A 23318-nucleotide genomic window follows, 5' to 3' on the forward strand; every position below is an offset into this window, starting at 1 on the left:
CAGAGTTGGAAGGGGCCTACAAGGCCATCGAGTCCAACCCCCTGCTCAATGCAGGAATCCACCCTAAAGCATCCCTGACAGATGGTTGTCCAGCTGCCTCTTGAATGCCTCTAGTGTGGGAGAGCCCACAACCTCCCTAGGTAGCTGATTCCATTGTCGCACTGCTCTAACAGTCAGGAAGTTTTTCCTGATGTCCAGCCGGAATCTGGCACAGGGGATCCCGGGATCAGGGAGGGATCATCCCTCCCTTGCCCTGGGATCTCACCCTCCACTTTGGAACCGCTTTTTCTGCGGTCCTGGGCTGAGCCCGAGACCGCGGAACATGTGGCCTGTTGCTGTGGCTTGACACAGCTCCGCACAATTACTCGCACGGAGCAGGGAGCCGCGCACGGGGTGCAGCGCTCCTCAGCGCTGTGCCCATCGGGGGTAGAGGGCAGCGGGGAAATAGAGTTAATTTTTTAAAAAAACTTACCTTTGTGCATGACCGTTCGTGCGCTCTGCCTTCTTTAAAAAATAAAAAAATGGTGTGCGCGACGCCTCTCCTTCTGAGGTCGTCGCGCCTTATGTGTAAATGGAGAAGGGATCTCGCGTTAATTACAACGCGAGATCTTCCCTCCTCCGTCGTGGGATAGAAGGTAGGCCTAGCTAAGGCCTGGGAAGCAGGCATGTTGCTAGCCCAAATCTGTCTCCCACAGCCAGGGATCTGTTCCCCAAAGTCCTAAGTGTTCATTATTGGTGCTAATGGAAGGGTGTTTTTTTTCTCAACTTCATTGTCATGGAAGGGAAAATCAAGGGAAAATTGATTACAGTTGGAGAGGAAAGGATCCACCTCTTCCACTTCCACGTGCTGCAACACCCCAATGACTGCTTTCCTTGCATGGCAATTAAGCTAAGGAAAAAAAAATCTTTCCATTCATGCCAATGGGAGTTTTTTACTCAGCTTAGCTGCCATGCTTGGGGGTCGAATGAGGATTTCCAGGGCGGGGTCACGGTTGGAGGTGGGAAAGTTTACCCTCCCTTCCCTTGCTCTGTCGCTCCCCCCAAATCACCCTTCCACACGGCAATGAAGCTCAGAAAAAATGCCCATTGTCATGGTCAAATCTGGCTTTTGGGGCCTTGCTGGATTCGTATCAAAGCCCCCAGCTCGACTTGCATTTACAAGTCAAGCGACGGACTTTCCCTTCGAATCCGGAAATATTCTCAAGGGGTATTTGAGGGAGGGGGTAAGATTTCCATTTATGGAAACTTGGCTGTAATTTGTGCAAATTGCAGCTGTAATATGCTTCATTTTGTGCAGGTTGCTGGTTAATTTCTGCCGCAATTTGCGCAAATTAAGCAAATTGTGGGCAAGATTTGCGTAAATGATGCTGTTTGTGGCTGCAATTTGTGTACATGGCAATTTTACAGGAAAAAAAACACCCCCAAATCTGTGAGCTGGCCCGACTCATATAGATTGAGTTGGGACAGCTTGAGGATACATGGGCCCAGAGTCTGGGGGGCAAACTCCCCACCCCCAGATGGATTTCTCCAAAATCCCTTGATTGGGGCTTGATCTTGGAGCCTAGCAACATGCTGCCTAGTTGGGTTTACCTTGCTGCTCCATGAAGGCTAGGATCAGGGGACCAGTCTAGCTGGGAAAGTGTGCTGCTTTTGCTCCTCAAGGTTGAGGTGGGAGGATGGACTAAAATGACTATGAATTTCTAGGAATCCAAACTTCAGAATCCGCTGTTAACTTCCCTAACCAGACCTCAGGGAGTCTGTGGGTGTTCAGATTATTATTTACTTTCTCAAAATTTATGCTGATTTATTCACAGGAAAATTTGCAGGTTTCTCCTGAGACATCTACCATGTTGAAAAATATATGCAGGGAAAAGTAAAATGGAATGGAGGACAATCCGTTCAATGTTAGGTACCAACATAAATGATGTAAATTGTTGCAAAATTTCTTGTGGAACTATTTGCGGATTTTTCTGCAAAATGGGGGGGGAGACTAAAATCTAGGGCTGTGCAGGGACCCCCCTGATCCACGTCGGAGGCTGATCCAGAGCCCCCAAAGCAGCCCTGATCCACCTCGGGGCTGCCTCAGGGGTTCCTGACCTGCCTCCGCGCCAAAGCCGAGGTGAAATTTGGACCCTCTGAGGCGACTCGGGAGTTTTCGGGGTACCAGCTGCACAGCCAAGCACCCAGAAAACTATCCCCACTTACCTGGTGCCTCTGCCGTCTGCCGCTGTGGATGGCAGAGGCTCCAGGTAAGCCCCCCTCCCCCTTACCTGTTCCGCTGCCCGCCGCCAATGCATAAGACAGGAAGTAGTTCTTATGTGTCGGCAGCAGTGGAAGCTGCCAGACGCAAGGGCAGCGGTGGATGGCAGAGGCAGGTAAGGAGACTGGTGGGGGGTGAGGGGTGGGGCCACTTCCAAAGCAGCCTGAAGTTTCAGAGCTAATTGGCTTTGGCTTCAGGCCGCCTCAGACTTCGCCGGAACCGGTTCAGACCCGAGGCGGTGCACAGCCCTATTAAAATCCACCTGTGAATGGACGCTAAAACAAATGACACTGCCCAATCCATGAAACACCCGTGGGATGGATTTCAGGAAGCGCCCATCGTCACTGTTCCCATACTCAAAAACAGCCTACAAGCAAAATCATGATCATAATATAGGTGGCTCAAGGCTGTTGCGTTCAGCGAAAACTAAAGAGCCTCTCGAGCCTCTTTCAGAGGTCACTTTGAAGAGAGGAATGTTTTGAATCGTGGGAGATCTGTTCGCCATCTCGGTCTCTTAGGTCACAGCTGAAGTGCCACTTAAGCGTTGGGCCGCTGGAGATTAAATTCCTGTTGGGACACGTTGCCTACCTAACAATGCCCCTAAAAGGAGGGCGGCCTAAAAGCAGCTGCCCTTGGGAGGTGTGCAGCCATTGATTTGTGGGATGACAAAGGCCGCGAGCATGAATTCCAGCCCACATAAGGAATGGCTTGGCCCTGTCGCTTTTTGGATCTCCCAGACGGTTGTGGTTCGTTTCCCACCGAAAGCGCCTCCACTGATGTATATTTCCGCAATGCTGAAAGCGGTGCCCAATATTCATAGCTAGGAACGACAAGAACTGCAATTTGCAGAATTGAAAATATCTGCTGATAATAAACTCGGTAAGCGGCCACCTTTAGAGTCCTGGGGAAGAATACTTGGGTGGCTTCACACATTTCCATGGCCAACCTGTAGAAAGTTCTAGGTGTATATTTCTGATTAGATTTCTACTTAGCCACTTAGATCCTGGAGATGTAATTCTGCGGAGAGCTTTAAAAGATGAGAAGCGTGCGTCTTTGCTTTTCTTCTTTTTTTTTGCTCTTTTCGGATTGCCCTTGCAACATACTAAAATGTTTTCAAGCTGATATTCACATGGATAGCTTGCACTCAGGATGCCCGCAGTTCTCACTTAGCATTTATATAGGAAGTTTGGGGGGATTATCGCTTTGCCGTCTCTATCTCATTCACCCTGACAGTAATTCTGGGAAGTGTATTATTATTATTATCATCATTATACCATTTTACTGGTGTGGAACCGAGCCTGAGAGACTGCGACTCACCCAAGCATCTAATTCTCTCGCTTTCTCCCCCACTCCAATCTTATTGAGTCAACCAAGGTTAGTTTGGGATGATATCACTGGAGGTATTTCGTTTAAAGCATTTTAATGTGCGTGTCCCATGCTGAACAACGAGAAAGAATCCAGTCGAGTTCTGCAGTGAAGTAGCACAGATTTTGCATTGGGAAATGCTGGTTTCTGTGATATGATAGCTCAGGCAAAGTAAACATACATGGCTGTGCTTTATCAGTGCCTCTATTTCGGATGTTTGGACTGTGAGTACCATTGCTTGTGTAGCCAAAATGGAACCACCCATGTCCAAATGGAAGTTGTCAAAGTTCCTTCCATGTCCTGGACCCCCTGAACAACTCCTTTAGGATCTCTTTAGGATCTCTTGCCTCCATAAGAGTTTCACCTTTCTTATTTTACCTCCCCCTTCCCAATAAGGTGGTGTTTAGGCTATAGACGTGGGGTGATTGGCACACAACAGCTTGCTAATAAATTAAAACAACCAAATTACAAATAAAGGTATTTAGTCAATAGAGCTGGGTGATACAAATGCATTAAAAGAAAATAAAAGTTGCAAAATGCAAGTTCCAATAACCCTAGCTGCACTTAACTTCTCCAGGCTACTTCTTCTCCATGTTCTCGTCTTTTCCTGGCTGGCTCTCTCCTTTTAGCCCTCAAACCAAAAGTACTGTTTCAAATCTGAAGAAATGAAACTGAACTGTGGAAATGAAACTACTCTTCTCAGGGATACACCCTGCCAACAGAAAACCCCAGACCTCTAAGGCCTGACCTTTTTACCTTGCTTCTGTAGGCCTCAAACCTTCACAGAAGTTCAAAAACATGTGGAGGACACCAGGCTGGGAGACGTGTGAAATGGGAAGGGGTTGTTGAAAGGAGCAAGGAATGTCAGTTGGGGTGTTGCTGGAAATTTGTTTTCTTGACAGTTGCAAGAGGGTGCAGGTGAATTACCTAGGTGGGAATGGGTTTAGGAGGTGATTGGTTCGAATCCTATTTATCCCAGTCTTCACTTTACTGTGGATTACTTTTGATTGTTAGAATCATAGAATCATAGAATAGTAGAGTTGGAAGGGGTCTATAAGGCCATCAAGTCCAACCCCCTGCTCAGTGCAGGAATCCACCCTACAGCATACTTGACAGATGGTTGTCCAGCTGCCTCTTGAATGCCTCTAATTTCCCTGACTCTGTTGTTAACTCTTAGTAATGGTCAGTGAAACCGACGCTTAAAGAATTTGAATACCTATACCTCCATCTAAACAGTGCTGTTAGCACAGCAAGGCTATTACAGACCAATAGTTAAAAGATCGGAAAAGCCGCACTACTAAAACTAGTAAGAGGGTACTGTTACAAATTGTAATTAATAGCAATGTTGATCTGTTGTTACTGTAATTTTTGAACCAAGCTGTTGACAGGGCTGGCCCAAGAGGGAAAGGAAAAGCCAACCGAAGTGCTTATTGAATCTACTTCAAGACTGATGATGTGGCAGTATTCTCCACTGCACCTGAGGACAGCAGCCTAGCCTAGGAAGTGCAGAGCTGGCCACATGGTACACACAGCTTTGTCTACTTCCGCCCCTCGGCATCTGCTGCCTGAGGCAGCTGCTTCAATCTGCCAAATAGTAGGGCCAGCCCTGTTGCTTGAGCAATTGAGCAAATATTATTCTTCCTGCAACTAAAAACAATGCTTCCACTGACCATTTCCCACTATTTTCTCTTGCTAAAGGTACCCTTTGGAACCTGTCGTCCTATGAGCCCCTCAAAATGGTGATCATTAACCATGGCCTTCAGACGCTGACCAACGAAGTGATCATCCCCCATTCTGGTTGGGAGAACGAGCCAAATGAAGACTCGAAGCCTCGAGACGCCGAGTGGACAACCGTCTTCAAGAACACATCAGGATGTTTGAGGTGAGACTGAAGTGCAGTGCTTACAGCGTTGTTTTGTATGCTGAAGGAAGAGGGTAGATGGAACAGTAAGGAATTCATGGTGGTGCACAAAAGCTGCATTGCATATCAAAGACCCTCTTTTTTGGTATGCACTCACAAAACTATGTAACTATTGGATTGCTGCCTCCGATCAGGGAATCCAAACTCTCCAATGGCCCCTGAGATGCTGTCAAAGGGCCATAGGACTGCTCCACCCCATCAAAGAATTCTCAAAGACCAAATCCATCCCTATCTGATAGTGGGAAATAGACCTATTTCTTCAGCGGCAGCATTTCTGCATATTTATTTTATTTTATTTATTTAAGGATTTTTATGCCGCCATTCAGCCAAAACAGGCTCTCACGGCGGCTTACAAAAGTATTTCTTGACAGTCCCTGCCCACAGGCTTACAATCTAAAAGACATGACACAAAAGGAAAGGGGATTGGGAGGGAGGAGGAGGAGGGGGAAAAGGAAAGCAAATTCAGGCACTACAATCTTAGTTGGAAAGTTCAGCAGTTACAGTTGACAGCAGGAGGGAGGGGGCTCTCAGCTGGAGCTGGACCCAGGCAGGGTGGAGAGGTGCCTGGCTGCTGCTTCCTCCCTCACTGGTGGCCTCTGCAGAGACAGTTGACAGCAGGAGGGAGGGGGCTCTCAGCTGGAGCTGGACCCAGGCATGGTGGAGAGGTGCCTGGCTGCTGCTTCCTCCCTCTCTGGTGGCCTCTGCAGAGACAATGTATATACATATGTACAGTATAGTGTCTCAGCAGCGACAACAAATCATTGATTGACCTCATTTTCAGACATCCCCTTGTATGTTTTTTTTTTTATCATGTCTTTCTGACCAAAAGGGCATGTATCTCTTGTGCTTCCAAAGCTCACATCCAGGCCTTCTCTAATAACAGAGGATTGTAAATGCTGACAGAGCAATGGCAAATCCATGATTGGTCAACCATGCAAGTAACAAATGGATGTCTATTTTTAACTTTCCCTCCTTAAACCGAGTCTGCTCTTTCAAAAAAGTAAACTTCCAGGAGCAAACTTCATCATAACTCTTTAGGTTTATGCCACAGACCTTCAGTTGGACAGCAGCCACTAGGCCAAGCTTCACTAATAATATAAGAACATCAGAAGAGCCCTGCTGGGTCAGACCAAGGGTCCATCTAGCCCAGCACTCTGTTCTCACAGTGGCCAACCAGCTGTCAACCAGAGACTTACAAGCAGGACACAGTGCAACAGCACCCTCCAACCCATGTTCCCCAGCAACTGGTATATCTAGGCTTGCTAACCTATATCTGCCATAAGGTTTTGGACCTCCTCTTTCCAATAAAACCAAGGCTTTGTGTAGTTTACAAGAGGGGGCAGATTTCTGCCTTATAGTTTCTACTTAATTTTTTGGGTTGTTTTTTTTAACTAGAACTCTGATATTCACCAGCTGGAGCTTGTTTTAAAAGTCATACAGTTGGGTGCCCAGAACTTCATTCTGAAAATTAGAATGGAGCGGAGCTCACAATCCTTTCATACAAAAATCCACTCCTGCTTACCTCAAGTTTTCATTAAGCGGTATAATTTTTAGGGCATCCTTCCCCAACCTAGGAAGCCGGAGAAATTGGCAGTGGTTTGAAATGAGTTCAAGTTTCTGTGAATCCCACCCGGGAATTCTGCAACAGACTGGCTTTTCCCATGTCGTGACGACTTGTGGACCTACAGCACCCCTTTATGAGTGGTTTGCGCAGATTCGCCCTGGCACTAATGTGCACTAGTGGAAATGTGCATTTGCACAAGTGGAACAAAATTCCCATACATCCCTAAAAATAAAAATAAAAATCTGATTCCGTCAATGAGCAGGCAATGGAACAAAAGACTCTTGACAAATCCATTCCATCTGTTTTGTGGCTGAAGAAAATCCCTACATCCCTGCTTGGTGACCTCCAGATATTTTGGACTTCAGTTCCCAGCAGCACAAGACAGCATTATTGGAGTAGTACTTAAGCGAGGAGGAGCTGAGGAGCCTTATGATGAAGGTGAAAGAAAAAAGTGCAAAAGCTGGGCTGCAGTTAAACCTAAAAAAAACCAAGATTATGGCAACCAGCTTGATTGATAACTGGCAAGTAGAGGGAGAAAACGTGGAGGCAGTGACAGACTTTGTATTTCTGGGCGCAAAGATTACTGCAGACGCTGACTGCAGCCAGGAAATCAGAAGACGTTGACTTCTTGGGAGGAGAGCAATGACAAATCTTGATAAAATAGTTAAGAGCAGAGACACCACACTGCCAACAAAGGTCCGCATAGTTAAAGCAATGGTATTCCCCGTAGTAACCTATGGCTGCGAGAGCTGGACCATAAGGAAAGCTGAGCGAAGGAAGATGGATGCTTTTGAACTGTGGTGTTGGAGGAAAATTCTGAGAGTGCCTTGGACTGCAAGAAGATCCAACCAGTCCATACTCCAGGAAATAAAGCCAGACTGCTCACTTGAAGGAATGGTATTAAAGGCAAAATTGACGTACTTCAGCCACATAATGAGAAGACAGGACACCCTGGAGAAGAGGCTGATGCTAGGGAAAGTGGAAGGCAAAAGGAAGAGGGGCCGACCAAGGGCAAGATGGATGGATGATATTCTGGAGGGGATGGACTTGACCTTGGGGGAGCTGGGGGTGGCGACAGCCGACAGAAAGCTCTGGCGTGGGCTGGTCCATGAAGTCACAAAGAGTCGGAAGCGACTGAACGAATAAACAACAAAAAAGCGCCAGGTTGGGAATAGGAACGTTCATTGCGGGAAAATCCAGCCCTTTAGGGGCTCCTTGGATTTCCGCAGCACCTGCAGCTCAGCTTACATTTGCAAGCTGAGCTACATGCTTTTGCCCCAAATCCGGGAACTTTCTCAGATTGTGGTGCCGTTTACACAAATGTCAGCCATAATTTGCTTAATTTTGCACAACTTGTGGCCATAATATGCTTAGTTTTTCTTTTCTTTTCTGGTTTCCCCCTCATATATAGCAACTTGTGTAAATTACAGCTTGCAGAAATTATGGTAACAATTTGCATACATTCTGCAAATTGCTACCATAAGTTGTGCAAATTACAGGTGTACTTAACAGGGCAGCGTTGAAGTCCACGGCAACAGGCCTTTTAAACATTTCCACACAACCCAAGTTTTCTAATGTGGGTTTAGCTGCGATTGTCTTTCCTTTTTGCATTCTGAAGGTTTTGACTCCTGTAATGGCTTTCAAGTATTCTCTAAAACTTTGGGCTGGCAGTGACAACTTGCATTGGTGACATAATAAATGTCCTATTTTTGGCATCCTGCTGTCTCAGGTCACACCTTCCCAAATGGGCAAGTTGCTAGTCACAGCAGCACGTCTTGGAATCGTGCTGGAAGAGAATTACAGCTTATGCATCCATGGTATCATGTGCTGTTGCACACATATCACTTCACAGCAAATAAATGTGAGCTCAGAGACTGCTTAGTGGCTTGCAGGTACCTAGAGGGGTGAATTATGCAGCAGTTTCTTCTTGGTACGGAGCACAAAAGTGTGAAATATAGCAGCTGCAAACTAGCAGTTTCTTGCATCTGTTGGTGCCATTTTTATTTTTATCTTTTGAATGGGTAGAGAACGGATGCCCTGTTCACTTCTGTTCTGAAGACATTGCCCATTATGGCGCGCTCACCATTGAATTGAATGGGGAGTCCATGGTCCTGCAGAAACTCCAGTGGTACGTCGAAGCTTCTACAGATCTTCCATCAGGCTTAATGCATCCACAAGCTCTTGGAATGAATCGAATTTGGGTCAAAGGAAGTTTTGGTGACTGTTTGTCTTTCTGGGGTTCTAATCCAAAACTGCAAGATTCAGACTGAAACCTATGCATTGCGACGGCCATAATTTCATTTTTGGCTGCTGTGTTTGGCTTTAAGAACCTGCCCCCAATGACCCAGTGATGGGGGACTCGGGCTCTAGTGATATTTCGGCCTACTGGAAGTGGCCGCAGATGAACAAGGACTGCAGGGTGTGTGCAGGATTTCTTGGAGCAGCTGATAAGAACTGGGAGAGCTAGAATTTTGATGTTCAGGCTTGTAAGCTTTTGCTTGCAATAGATGAAGGGGTATGTGGGGTTGGTGTCTTTTCTCCCTTTTTTTCCTTCTGCTTTTGAGTCCTTCAGCTTTTACGACGAGGGCTAATAGTTCATACGAAGCTAATAAAAGGAGCTGTCTTACACCTTGTCGAACACCAGAGTGTGCTTCAGACCCATTCCTACTGATTAATATGTGCCTCCAGAATGTTTTTTTGTTCATTTTCATTCCTTGGGCTTGCGGTCTCCAAATTGCGCTTTGCCGTTCCCTCGAGAGTAACTTTATAAATGCAGGAAGTAATGAAAAGTGTTCTGAAAGGCCCTCTTACTGAAATAATCACAAGGCCCGTAAGAGAGACATATGAGTGGGATCAGGACGTGATTTTTCTTTACATGCACCTCTGCATTCAGCAAGAGGATATTTGATGTGGAGCTAAACTGTCTCTGCAGAGGCCACCAGTGAGGGAGGAAGCAGCAGCCAGGCACCTCTCCACCGTGCCTGGGTCCAGCTCCAGCTGAGAGCCCCCTCCCTCCTGCTACCAACTGTCTCTGCAGAGGCCACCAGTGAGGGAGGAAGCAGCAGCCAGGCACCTCTCCACCGTGCCTGAGTCCAGCTCCAGCTGAGAGCCCCCTCCCTCCTGCTGTCAACTGTAACTGCTGAACTTTCCAACTAAGATTGTAGTGCCTGAATTTGCTTTCCTTTTCCCCCTCCTCCTCCTCCCTCCCAATCCCCTTTCCTTTTGTGTCATGTCTTTTAGATTGTAAGCCTGTGGACTGTCAAGAAATACTTTTGTAAGCCGCCATGAGGGCCTGTTTTGGCTGAATGGCGGCATAAAAATCGTTAAATAAATAAATAAAATAAAAATAAAAGAATTTGGTGAATGAGAGTTAGATTCCCTGGCTACTGCAGACATTGGAGCTGTTCACACAACATGCTAACCCACACTCAGCGGTTGAGTGTGGGTTGTTGTTGAGCCACGGGTTTTTTGTTGAACTGTGGGTTAGCGTGTTGTCTGAACCCAGGACATTTTCCGCAGGATGGCTTATTAATGATGCAGTGCAGTTTGTTAACCACCCTCAACAATGCAACAGTAAGCCATGGGCTCTCAAGATGGCTTTTTTGTGAAAAATAAGCCAGAGCGTGCATGAGTGAGTTTTCCCACTCCTAGTAAGGAGTAACATGGGTTAGCGAGCAAACAAACAACCCAACATGGCTTATTTTCAGAATGGCTTATCGTGACACGCTAACCAGCCCTCTGATTCTTTCCTTCTCTTGAGTTGAGCAAGCCACAGCTTGTTGTTACATCGGCACCAGGAGAGCTTTAGTTCACCTCTGGAAATGGAAACCGTACTTTGAATGTGGGTTTTCAATCCCCAGTATGGAAGCTATCAAACAGGGAAAGGAATTGGAAAGAAGAAGAAAAAGGGGACCCAAGGTACATCAGAAATGATCTTAAAGAGCTAGATCAGGGCTAGGAGGGAGCAGAAAGCAGATGGTCTTTTATGGGATGTTTCAGAGCTCAGAGGTTGCGCACAAGCTTTGCATACAAAAAGATACCCAGGGCAGGATCGATCCCTGGTGACTCCAGGTAAGACTGGGAAGGTCTGAAAACTTGAAGAATCACTGATGGTCAGTGTAGACCAGCCTTTCCTAATCGATGACCCCAGATGCAGTTGGACTACAACTCCTATCACCCCAGCTATTGGCCATGCTGGGTGGGGATAATGTGCAACATCACACTTCCCAGCTCACAAATGAGCTGTAGTCCGGAGTTGGGATGGGGGGACCAGATGAGCTGCTAAAAACTTGGCGAACTTCATCCCGCAAATGTATTCCTCCAATATCCCTAAGAAAGGGCAGAATCTACAATATCGTAGCACCATGGCTGGTCGAAGTACATGGCATCTTTTCATGATTGGTGCCGAAGGAGAAGACGGGGTTTGGGGTGGGTGGGGTAAAATGAAGGTGCGTCGAAATGAGCGAGTGATGCCTGCTTTACCTATTCATCGTGATTAATGGGTCACATTTCTCCAAAGAAAAGTGTTTGGGCATTAGAGCCTTCAGCATGAATTACTTTGTGAGCTTTGCCTGCCTTCTCATCCTTCAGGCGTGATGATGGCCTGCGATAGCAGTAGCATTGACTATTCTCTTGCCTTCCCCTGCAAATCCCCAGTATGGAAGCTATCAAACAGGGAAAGGAATTGGAAAGCAGAAGAAAAAGGGGACCCAAGGTACATCAGAAATGATCTTAAAGAGCTAGAGCAGGGCTAGGAGGGAGCAGAAAGCAGATGGTCTTTTATGGGATGTTTCAGAGCTCAGAGGTTGCACACAAGCTTTGCATACAAAAGATACCCAGGGCAGGATCAATCGCTGGTGACTCCAGGTAAGACTGGGAAGGTTTGAAAACTTGAAGAATCACTGATGGTCAGTGTAGACCAGCCTTTCCCAATCGATGACCCCAGATGCAGTTGGACTACAACTCCTATCACCCCAGCTATTGGCCATGCTGGGTGGGGATAATGGGAATTGTAGACTAGCAATGCCTGGGGACCCTCAGATGGGAAAGGCTGATGTAGATGAGCTAGATGAACCAGTGGTCTGGCGTGACATGGCTTCAGAGGAGTGCATGGGCACTTCCCCGTTTGGTAGCAATCATGACAAACTGGATTCACTTGTCTGGGCTTTGGTTCCCCTTCTTTTGAAAGGGGGGGGACTGTTCCTCCGTTGCCGCTTGCGAATGAAAGGCGATGTTCTTGAAGCAAGAACGTCAGATTACGAAATTTGTTGGTGTTGTGGATGATAGCTTGGCTCGATACATAAATGAATCTGTTTATTGCATAGTTCTAACTGTACCACCAGCATGGCCAACACCAGGCGAGAATACATTTTGCAGCCATCTGTTTGCCTGGCTTCTGCGTCAGCTAGACCCAAAAATCCAATTTTTGATGAATAGCGCTAACTGCAAATTATAAAGCCTGTGTCAACGTTCCCCAAAAACTCACACAGAGAATGCATGTTTTGATTTGTTCTTGTTTGTGGCTGGGCTTTCTCTTCTCCTTGATCATTCCCTGGTGCTCACTGGAGGGATATGAGCTCAGGGTATAAGCTGCGTTGTTTTTATTAAACAGGGAAAGGGGGGGGAGAATAATCATTCTGATTGTCAAGGTTGTAGAAATACGTTATAAAGTAACTCGGATTCCGGCAATGGCAGTTCACAGCATGTCTGTCGCACAGTCACAGCTGCTTTCCTTTCGATTATTATTTTTATTTGATTTTTGTGCGATCTTAATGAAATTTACCCAACAAGTCATTGAGAGTGGGCGACGGGTGTCGAACTCCTCGCAGCACTGTGCAAGTTAACCAGATATTACTTCTTGTTTTCATAGCTTCCTCTTCTATTTGTTTCTGTTTTGTTTAGGGTAGCTGGAGACAAAGAGACAAATTACACACTAGGCTAAATGCACCCACAAAAAATATTTTTGTTTTTGTTTTGATCACAGCCACGGGGAGGACCCCATGTCTACAGGGACTCTGGTGCACATGGGAGTGGAGTTGAACGCTTGCCCTTGCACTGGGGTCCGAACCAAATTAGTTTTCCAAAAGTTGAACATAAGCAGAGCCCTGCTGCATCAAACCAAGGGTCCATCTAATCCAGCATTCTGTTCACACATTAGCCAACTAGCTGTTGACCAGGAACCCACGAGCAGAACACGAGTGCAACATCACACTTCCCAGCTCACAAATGAGCTGTAGTCCGGAGTTGGGATGGGGGGACCAGATGAGCTGCTAAAAACTTGGCGAACTTCATCCCGCGAATGTATTCCTCCAATATCCCTAAGAAAGAGCAGAATCTACAATATCGTAGCACCATGGCTGGTCGAAGTACATGGCATCTTTTCATGATTGGTGCCGAAGGAGAAGACGGGGTTTGGGGTGGGTGGGGTAAAATGAAGGTGCGTCGAAATGAGTGAGTGATGCCTGCTTTACCTATTCATCATGATTAATGGGTCACATTTCTCCAAAGAAAAGTGTTTGGGCATTAGAGCCTTCAGCATAAATTACTTTGTGAGCTTTGCCTGCCTTCTCATCCTTCAGGCGTGATGATGGCCTGTGATTGCAGTAGCATTGACTATTCTCTTGCCTTCCCCTGCAAATCCTCCCACTTACATGGGGCAAGGCGCTGTCTCTACACTGATGGAAGGTGGAAAGCAGCGAATCAATAAAAGTTTGATTTTGAGAAAGGGTTCTAGTTAGATGAGCATCTCTTCGTTTAGCTTGTTTGGGAAGAGAGACAGTGTGTATGGATGAGTGTGTGTGTACGCACACTACTTCTTGAGACTTTGCCAGAAGAAGTCTTGGACTTATTTTCCCATTTGAAGCAAAGCAGATCAGGGGAGAAGAAAGTATTTAGAATGCCGGGGGTGGTGGTGGGAGAGTTATTTCAATGTCAGTAAAAAAATGAACTGCAATCAGGCTGTATGGGCAGTAGGCAAATGCTGCAGCTAAGTTGCTGAAGCTCAACAGGTCCAGGACTGGTCAGTGCTTGGATGGGAGACCATCCAGGAACCCCACACACGCAACTGGAGTTTCCATGGAATCCTAGAATAGTAGAGTTGGAAGGGGCCTATAAGACCATTGAGTCCAACCCCCGTCTCAATGCAAGAATCCACCCTAAAGCATCCCTGACAGATGCTTGTCCAGCTGCCTCTTGAAGGCCTCTAGTGTGGGAGAGCCCACAACCTCCCTAGGTAATGGGTTCCATTGTCGTGCTGCTCTAACAGTCATGAAGTTTTTCCTGAAGTCCAGCCAGAAGAAAGGCAGGACACTCCTATAAACTAACAACAAACAAACCTCAATTGCAGTTATATTCATATTCTCCCCAGCAACTCAAAATCTTAGCAGGCAGAGTATGCACTCTAACCAGAGCTGTGGGCCCTCCCTAGCAGAAGGTGGAGGGCATGGTAGTTTATTCATTCATTCATTCATTTCTCAGATTTATTATTTGCCCCATAGCTAACAGCTTGCTGGGGGATGTACAATAAAAACACAAATAAAATCCATGTATGAGAAACAGTATAATAAAACTATCAATTAAAAGCAGGCACCTATTAATAACAGCTGAGGCTGCAACACACCTCATGAGAAGATCTAAAATAAAATAAAATAAGACTACCGAAAAGCACAGCAAAGCAGTAGAAATATAGACGATTAGAAGGCCCCATAGAATAAATTGATACTTCCCTGGTGTGGAGGGTAGGGTCAAAGAAACCCAGAGAACTTCCAAACTGTTCAATGGAATAAAGAGATGACGTTCGAGGATGCAGAAAAAGTATGTAGTTTTATTCCAAGAGGTAGCCCTACACGTTTCGGCCCTGAATAATACATATGGACTTCCTTCGGGGTCAGTAGAAACGCCTTGAGAGATCTCTGAAAAAGTCTCCAAGATGAATCCTCCAAGACGAATTCAGAGATCTCTGCAGCACTTTTAGAAATACTGACCCCTGAAGAACGCCCCTATATATTATTCAGAGCTTGGAATAAAACAACGTATTTTTTTTTCCCCAACACGCTGAGACTTTCTCTGTCTGTCCCATTTCCACAGTATGAAAAGATAACAAAGCATGTGCCTGGTGGCCAGACCTTTCTGGAGAGGGCATTCTGTAACTGCGGGGCTACTGTTAAAAGGCATGTGCCTGAATAGCCACACAGAATCTTTTAGCTTGCACGGGCACATAATGAGCGAGGGTAGGCAGTGGGCTAGTCCCCCTCCCTCTGCAACTGTACACATATAGTGACTCAACATTTCTGCAGGATCGGTTCTCACTGTGACAAATGCACGCGGCCTCTCTGAGCAGAATAATAATTCCATCTGTAAGCAGGTGCCAACCACTTGCTTATTCTCTCCCAGCAGGCCTCTGGATCGCTCGACATGACAGGAGTGGAAAGTGGCGTTCCCATAGAAAGGTCACCTTTAAGGTGACCTGCAAATACCATTAAAGGTGGGGTTTTTTGGGGAGGGGGGTTATTTTCTTAAAGCAGCCACATGCAGTTCTATGTGACAAATTATCTCAAATAGAAGAGCAGAGAGAGGCAGCTTAGCAAGACTTCAGAGCTAGCTGTTTATAGCCTTATGGGGTTTTCTTCTTCGCGGGGTGTGGAAAATCTGTGGATTTGACGGTGTGAAAATAGTTGCCTTTAATCTGCAGAAGGGTTCTCTTTCATTCCTTCCTCCTTCCCCTTTGCTTCTGCCCAAGCATTTTGCCAGCTTCATCCTGCTGTTGTCTAATGTGCTTCAGGCCTGGCACATCCATTAGGCAAGTGGAATATTTGCCTTCTGTAATATAGGTCCTAAGGTGGCTGGCCATACGTACTTATACCCCAGCCCAGAGGGTGCTGTTGCACCATGTCCTGCTTGTTCATCCCTGGCCGATGGCTGGTTGGCCACTGTGTGAACAGAGTGCTGGACTAGATGGACCCTCGGTCTGATCCAGCAGGGCTCTTCTTATGTTCTTAGAATCAAAGAATCATAGAATAGCAGAGTTGGAAGGGGCCTACAAGGCCATCGAGTCCAACCCCCTGCTCAATGTAGGAAATCCACCCTAAAGCATCCCTGACAGATGGTTGTCCAGCTGCCTCTTGAAGGCTTCTAGTGTGGGAGAGGCCACAACGTCACCAGGCAACTGATTCCATTGTCGTACTGCTCTAACAGTCAGGAAGTTTTTCCTGATGTCCAGCCGGAATCTGGCTTCCTGTCACTTGAGCCCGTTATTCCGTGTCCTGCACTCTGGGAGGATCAAGAAGAGATCCTGGCCCTCCTCTGTGTGACAACCTTTTAAGTATTTGAAGAGTGCTAACATGCCCAGTTCTTTCAGTCTCTCTTCATAGGGCTTTGTTTCCAGACCCCTGATCATAACATTTCATGCATTCGACAAAGTGTACGTAGTCCATGAAAGCTTACGCCATATTACATTTGTTTAGCCTTTAAAGTGCCACAAGGCTTTCTGTTGATTTTGCTGCAACAGACTGATGTGTCTGCTATCCCTCTGGAAATTCATACATAGACCTGTTTCAGTAAACACTGGGTTAGCTTTGGAAGTAGTTGTCATAGCAGAGGGAGGGCAAGGAGCAGCATACATTCCACCAATCCCTATTTACCAGGGTTGGCTGCTATTTTCCATTTCTGTGTCCCACAATAAATCACCATCTTAAAGTTTGCCTTTTTGTTTTATTTTATTTTTCGTGTGCGCTGCTACAGTTGTCATTATTTGGACTTCATTTGCTACAGTTGTCGTTAGTTGGACTACTCTAGAAGCTGTATCTTGGCATAGGAAGCTGATGTACCCTATTGTGGCTGTCGTTTGCACAATCTGCACAAATTGTGGCTAAACTTTGTGTATTTTGCACAAACTGCCACCATATTTTATTCAAATTGCTTTTTAAGGGGGGGGGTACCCTAAAACTGGTTTTTGGCAAATGCAAGCTGAGTTGGGATGGATTTCCCAGCTATGGACAACCCTCTTTTGCTTAAATATTAGAAAGAAGAACCTCCTGACGATATGAGCTGTTTGGCAGTGGAATGAACTGCCTCAGAAAATAGAGGACTCTCTTTCATTAGCAGTAGTAGTGTTAGATGATCTCTCATGTCCCTCCCAACTCTGTAATTTTTTTGGGGACTAAGCCCCATCGAATTGAATGGAACTTGTATCTGAGTTAGTCACTTACAGGATTGTGCTGTAAACTTCTCTGCTTCTCTTCTCACGAGGACTGGCTTCCCTTCCAGTTCTTTCAAAGGGAGTCTCACCTAATCCCAGAGCCCCCTCTGCTGTTGGCTTGCACTCTGCTGCACGCTCACTGAGCCTCCCTCCTCCAATTCTGTTCTGATTTGTTTCCAGGCTCCTGTTTCCGATCTCACTGTCTCTCTGGTTTTAGTCTCAGAAATCAGGTTGCGGTGTAATTCAGTGAAACGCGAAAATGTCCTGCCTTCTCTCTGCTTGAATTACTGCCTCCGGTATCAGAGGCAGTAAGCCTATGTACACCACTTGCTGGGGAACATGGGTGGGACAATGCTATTGCACCCACGTCTTGCTTGTGGGTCTGCTGTCGACAGCTGGCTGAGCACTGTGTGAACAGAGTGCTGGCCTAGATGGACCCTTGGTCTGATCCAGCAGGGCTCTTCTGATGTTCTTAAGTCTTGGCTCGTTCGTCCTGGCAAAGGACAGACATGTTGCTCAACCAGTTGATTGTGGGGCCTCTTCAGATATCCGTGCATCCGGCCTCAAATCAAGAGCGGATTATGAACATCTCTTCCATTCTCCTCCCTCCCTCCCTCCCTCCTTCCTTCCCCCCATCACCTTCCCCTGCCTGACAGGTTTCTCCAGGGCTAGGAATTTACTTTTCTTTAACATTTACTCAGGGCTCCTCTGCTTTGTTTTCCGAAGGAAAGTAGATATTTCAACAGCCCCACAGATCTTCTTTTTGCATTATTGCTGCCTGCAGGTTGGCAAGCAGGCTGAGACTCGTGGAGCAAATAGAGGTCATTCATTCTCTCCGGAAATGTTTGCCAGGGGTGATGGATAGAGGGGCCAAGGAGCGGGTCGCCGGGGGGGGGGGGGGGCTGAATCCAGGCGGAATGTTCTGTAGTGATGGTGACGTGTTTGGGGTAAAGGTGGGGTCAGTAAGAAAGCTGGTGTCATCCAGGAAGATAGCAATAGACTTAAATTGCAGAAGATCCATAGTTCAGTGGCAAAATGCTTGCTTCACATGAAGGAAGTCCCAAATTCAACCCCTGGCATATCCAGTTTCAAGGAACAGGTAGCAGAAGATAGGATGGGAAATTATTTACTTCCTGATAACTCAGGGATGGAGAAAATGGGGTGATGGTTTGTATATGTACATACACACACACACACACTCACACAAGCACACACATTCACACTCTTCCACTGACATTTTGGTACACAGAGATGGAGCGGTATAAACCTCTCCTCTGTGTCTGTTGAAAGGAGATGGGATCTTTATTTCATTTCATTTCATTTCTATAGCACCCAATAGCTGACGTTGATTGGGAAGTTTACATAAAATACAAGAAAATAAAACATAGATCCCATTTAGATCACTTGCTAATGTAATTAAGCATATTGAGCTAAAGCTTATTTATTTATTCATTTATTTATTTCTATACCGCCCAATAGCCGGAGCTCTCTGGGCGGTTCCCAAAAATTAAAACCATTCAAAGTATAAAACAACAGTATAAAACCATCATATAAAATACAATATAAAAGCTCATCCAGATAAAAACAGCAGCAGTGCAAAATTACAAATTTAAAACACCAAGTTAAAATGTATTTATAGACTGTTAAAATGCTGGGAGAATAAAAAGGTTTTCACCTGGCGTCTAAAAGCATATCATGTAGGTGCCAAGCGAACCTCCTTAGGGAGCTCATTCCACAGTCGGGGTGCCACAGCAGAGAAGGCCCTCCTCCTGGTAGCCACCTGCCTCACTTCCTTTGGCAGGGGCTCACGGAGAAGGACCCCTGAGGATGACCATAGGGTCCGGGCAGGTATATATGGGAGGAGGCGTTCCTTCAGATAACCTGGCCCCAAGCCGTGTAGGGCTTTAAAAGTTAAAAGCAGCACTTTGAATCGGGCTCGGACCTGGACTGGCAGCCAATGAAGCTGGAAAAGGACTGTGTGCCATGTGAACCATGACTTAGTGTGCCATGTGAACCATTCCTAACCATGGTGGCTACATAACCATGGTTTAAACACAATAACCATTTGCTGCAAAAGGGTTAGCAGCCGAACCATGGCTTAGCATGTTGTCTGAACAGGCCCATAGTACATATATATTAACATACAAAATGTAAATCATTTTAAACAACTAAATCCATTTCAATAAGCTACCAGACCTGATGAAGACAGCTGACATAAGTGCCCCATCATATACCGTTCAATGCCTGATCAGGAAGGAAGGAAGAGAAATAATTCTACTCTCCAAGTGGATTAGATTTTTTTTTAAGCAAACCATGAGATGTCCGGCGGAAAGAAGAAAAAGATGGGGAGGGTTATGGATATTATTATTACGTTGTTGTTGTTGTTACGTTTATATTCTGCCTTTTTTCCTCCTGCAAGGAAACCAAGGTGGCTTACATGATCCTTGTCTCATTTTACCCTTACAATAACCCTGTGAGGTAGCTTAGGCTGAGAGTCTGTGACTGGCCCAAAGTCACCCAGTGAGCTTCAGTCCTTCTAGGATTGTTCCTCTCTTCTTCATAACCATGAGATCTAGCAACTTCCAATAAAATGAACCATTAGTACAGCTTCCATGCTTATGCAGCGACATCATAAAAAGTCTTCATGATATACAAAGTCCTGAATTGGAGGTTTTGCAAATGACTATCAATTTATTTGGCTAAGTTTTGGGGTTTCTTGTTTTTCCTTTCAATCCTGTTGTCCTTGTGTCATCTTTCTTTGCTAATCTTAAACAGAGGCATTTGCTGCATAATCCAAGGTGACACAGGATTGCAGGGTGCTGGAAGAGATGCAGAAATTTTCCAGTCAACTGAAGCACTGAAGTGCTGTTCTTGGGACTCAAATCGTCTTGGTACTAAGAGTTTATACACGGCTCCTGAGCCAGCCCAGCCATTAAGGGTAAGCTTGTAAATTAAGAGGCCAATACTCCAGGGATGCCTGTCTTCGCCAGGACGCTCCGTGGCATGTTTGCATGCGTGCAGTTCAAGGGAAGAGCACAGGGTCAGCCTTCCAATTAAGCAGGAGGACGCGGGCGCAGCAGGTGACGTGGGCTGGAACGAGGGGTGAATTTTTCCACCCTCCCCACACCCGGAGGACCCGCCGCTGCTTGGCTGGCCGCTCTCTCCCTCCCTCCCTAACTGCCTGGTTGCTGTCAGCTGGCAATGATGGCTCCTCCTCTCTCCCTTGGCCGGTGGCTCCCGCCTTCTGCCTAGACTGGCAGAATGTCCCAGCTGGTGGATGAAAGGAGGAGGAGCCACCACCCTGCAAGATCAGGGAGATGGGAACTGCGAGCCCCCACCATGGCGCAGGAGGGGGGAACCAGGAGCTGGGGGGTGGGGATGCCGGGAGCTGAGAGCCAGCGCTGCTGCCATGCCAGAGCAGGGAGGGGGAGAAGAAGCAGGGTGGGGCAGCAGGGGCAGCTTGCTTGAGGCAGCAACTTTGGTTGGGCCAGGCCTGGAAGAGCCTAGAAGAGCATCTGCATTGCACATGGAAGGTGCCATCTTCAATGCCCAGCATTTCCATTTAGAAGGGTCACTTAGCAGGGGATGGGGTGGGCCATTCTCTTATGAAACCCTGAGGGCCGTTGCTGGTCAATGTCAACAATACTAGGCTAGATGGACCAATGGTCTTACCCAGTCGAAGCTGTTGGCTCCGATTTTGGTGGGGCTGTGAATCTGGTTTTCAGTCAGAAATAGGTTCAGCACTTTGGACAGCTCCTTTGCAGTTCTGGCTGGTTCTGACTAAAACCCAGAGTGGGTTCACAGCACCACCAAAATCAAAGCCAACAGCCTCCACTGGTCTGACCTGCTCTAAGGCAGCTTCCTATGCCCTTAGGGGAGGGGACATAGCTCAGAGCACATGTTTTGCATGCAGAAGATCCCATGTTACTGTAATAGGACATATTGTGTGCACTGATACAAAACTGACCTTGTCCTCCTCCATGCATGGACTAAATGTGTCAAGGTGACTGTGTGGACAGCCCTCCTGTGTGGTTGCAAATTATGGAGCATAAATGCAAGAGGCAAAAGTTAATGGATGTGCATTTATCTGTCAGAAAGCTGTTATTAGATTCCAGTTTCTGGTTGTCAAGGGGATTAAATCAATATAAAATGGTAATAGGTCTTTTCACCTTCTTGACTCTAAAAACATAGGTTTTGCCATACAAATGAGCTTGCAACATACATTTCTGCATTATCATGTATATCCATATTTCTGTCCTGTTCTGTGGTCTGTTGAGGCTTGCAAGGGAAGCTAGTAGCATCCCATGGTAATCAGAACAAGGCAAGAAGGTTTCAGGACTTTGGATAGCTCTAAGTGGGGCTGCTTGCTGAAACTCTCTTCTACTAGGACAATTGGAGGATGTTGTCTCAGCAGAGAGCTAAAGCCAACTGAAACCTTATGTAGGCTGACAAGACTCTCCTGGGGAAGCTGACTGGACTGTTAAAATGTTCTTTCCTGATTTTGTAGCCAGAGATTTCTGAGAAGCTGCAGAGATGCTAGGAACTCAACTTTGGAACCATAGGCTGATGGAAGGGCTCTACCCTCTGGCCAAGAGGACCATGAATAAGGCACTGAATTGTCCTACCCCAGAGGACACAGTCAGTACCTCGTTCTTATCGGAATCTTCTGTTACGTACTGGAACATCCAAGGGCTGGAAGTCATGACAATCTTTGAAAACAATAGCTACAGAATGAGCATGTCTGTCCATGTCAGGGTTGCATCAACTTTCCCCAGAAACCCAAACTTAAATATTCTCTGTACAAGTACTTTAAAACAAACAAACAGGATTCCCTTGTAGAACCTGGTTGAAATGAATGGTTTCTGCTTCCACCATCCCCTCTTTCACTGGATACAATCTGTTTGAGCTTGTTGACAGAGGGTATAATATAAGCACCAGTGTCTTGTCATTGGGTTCTGCTCATGGCCTGCCTGTGTGTCTTCCCTTGTCATATGATCAGGACACTATTACTAGTGGTTACTGATCCAAGAAAATAAAAAAGAGAACAGCATTGCCTTTGTCTTTCGGGAAAACTGATACCTGCAAAATGGACACTATTAGAAGTGTAGCAGCCTAAACGGTCCAATTAAAATTCTATTCTGAATAGGTAACAGGAAATGTGTGAGTCAGGAATTGTATTTGGGATGTAATCTGATCATTTCTGCATTAAAATACTGTCAGTTTTCCTTTAAAGGAAGGGTGCTTCAGAACGAAAGAGAATCAAAATGTGTAATAGAAGGATATCTTTTTGAAAAAAAATAAATTTAAAATTACATGCCGCTCCAGGGGTTCATATCATTGCAATTGTGTTATCCTTCGAGCTTTAAATAAAAATGCCCCGTTTTTATTAAAAGCTATTGGAAGGCGGAGCTCCCACAGTAATTACGGCGATCGCTTCAAGGTGTCATCTGAGCATTGGTATTCCTAATTTCCGTGTCATAAAAGCTCAACTTTTCTAATTAATTGTTAGCCATACTTTTCTTCGTTGCACCCTCTGCCCATTCAAAACTGTGTTAGGTCAGACAACATTGGTTGACTGAAATAATGGGGGTGTCCAATCACCCTTTATTAATCCAAAGCTTTTGCAACATTATTTATTTATTTATTTATTTTATTACATTTATATACCACCCTGCAGCCGAAGCTCTCTGGGCGGTTTACAACAGTTAAAAACAGTAAACATTAAAAAAGTATACAAAATTTTAAAAACCTTCAGAAACATATAAACAACAATATAAAAACAACATTATCCATTTAAATGTTATAATGTTGTGGGGTTCGCTGCTTAGAAGGAGTAGTTCAGATCATAGAATCATAGAATAGCAGAGTTGGAAGGGGCCTACAAGGCCATCGAGTCCAACCCCCTGCTCAATGCAGGAATCCACCCTAAAGCATCCCTGACAGATGGTTGTCCAGCTGCCTCTTGAAGGCCTTTAGTGTGGGAGAGCCCACAACCTCCCTGACAAAAGAATGC

The 23318-nt window shown here is 46.0% G+C and overlaps 1 protein-coding gene across 5 annotated transcripts in view; it reads left to right on the plus strand.

Moving 5' to 3' along the window:
* Positions 1-23318, plus strand: part of ARVCF (ARVCF delta catenin family member) — a 356383-nt gene that overhangs the window by 263427 nt on the left and 69638 nt on the right. For all 5 annotated transcript variants that reach the window (XM_063144150.1, XM_063144148.1, XM_063144149.1 and 2 more), the window contains one exon: positions 5324-5507. In XM_063144150.1, the coding sequence (XP_063000220.1) occupies positions 5324-5507 (184 nt within the window). The remainder of the gene's footprint in view (positions 1-5323; positions 5508-23318) is intronic.

The sequence above is a fragment of the Elgaria multicarinata genome, chromosome 18 (genome assembly GCF_023053635.1).
Source record: "Elgaria multicarinata webbii isolate HBS135686 ecotype San Diego chromosome 18, rElgMul1.1.pri, whole genome shotgun sequence".
Lineage (NCBI taxonomy): Eukaryota > Metazoa > Chordata > Lepidosauria > Squamata > Anguidae > Elgaria > Elgaria multicarinata.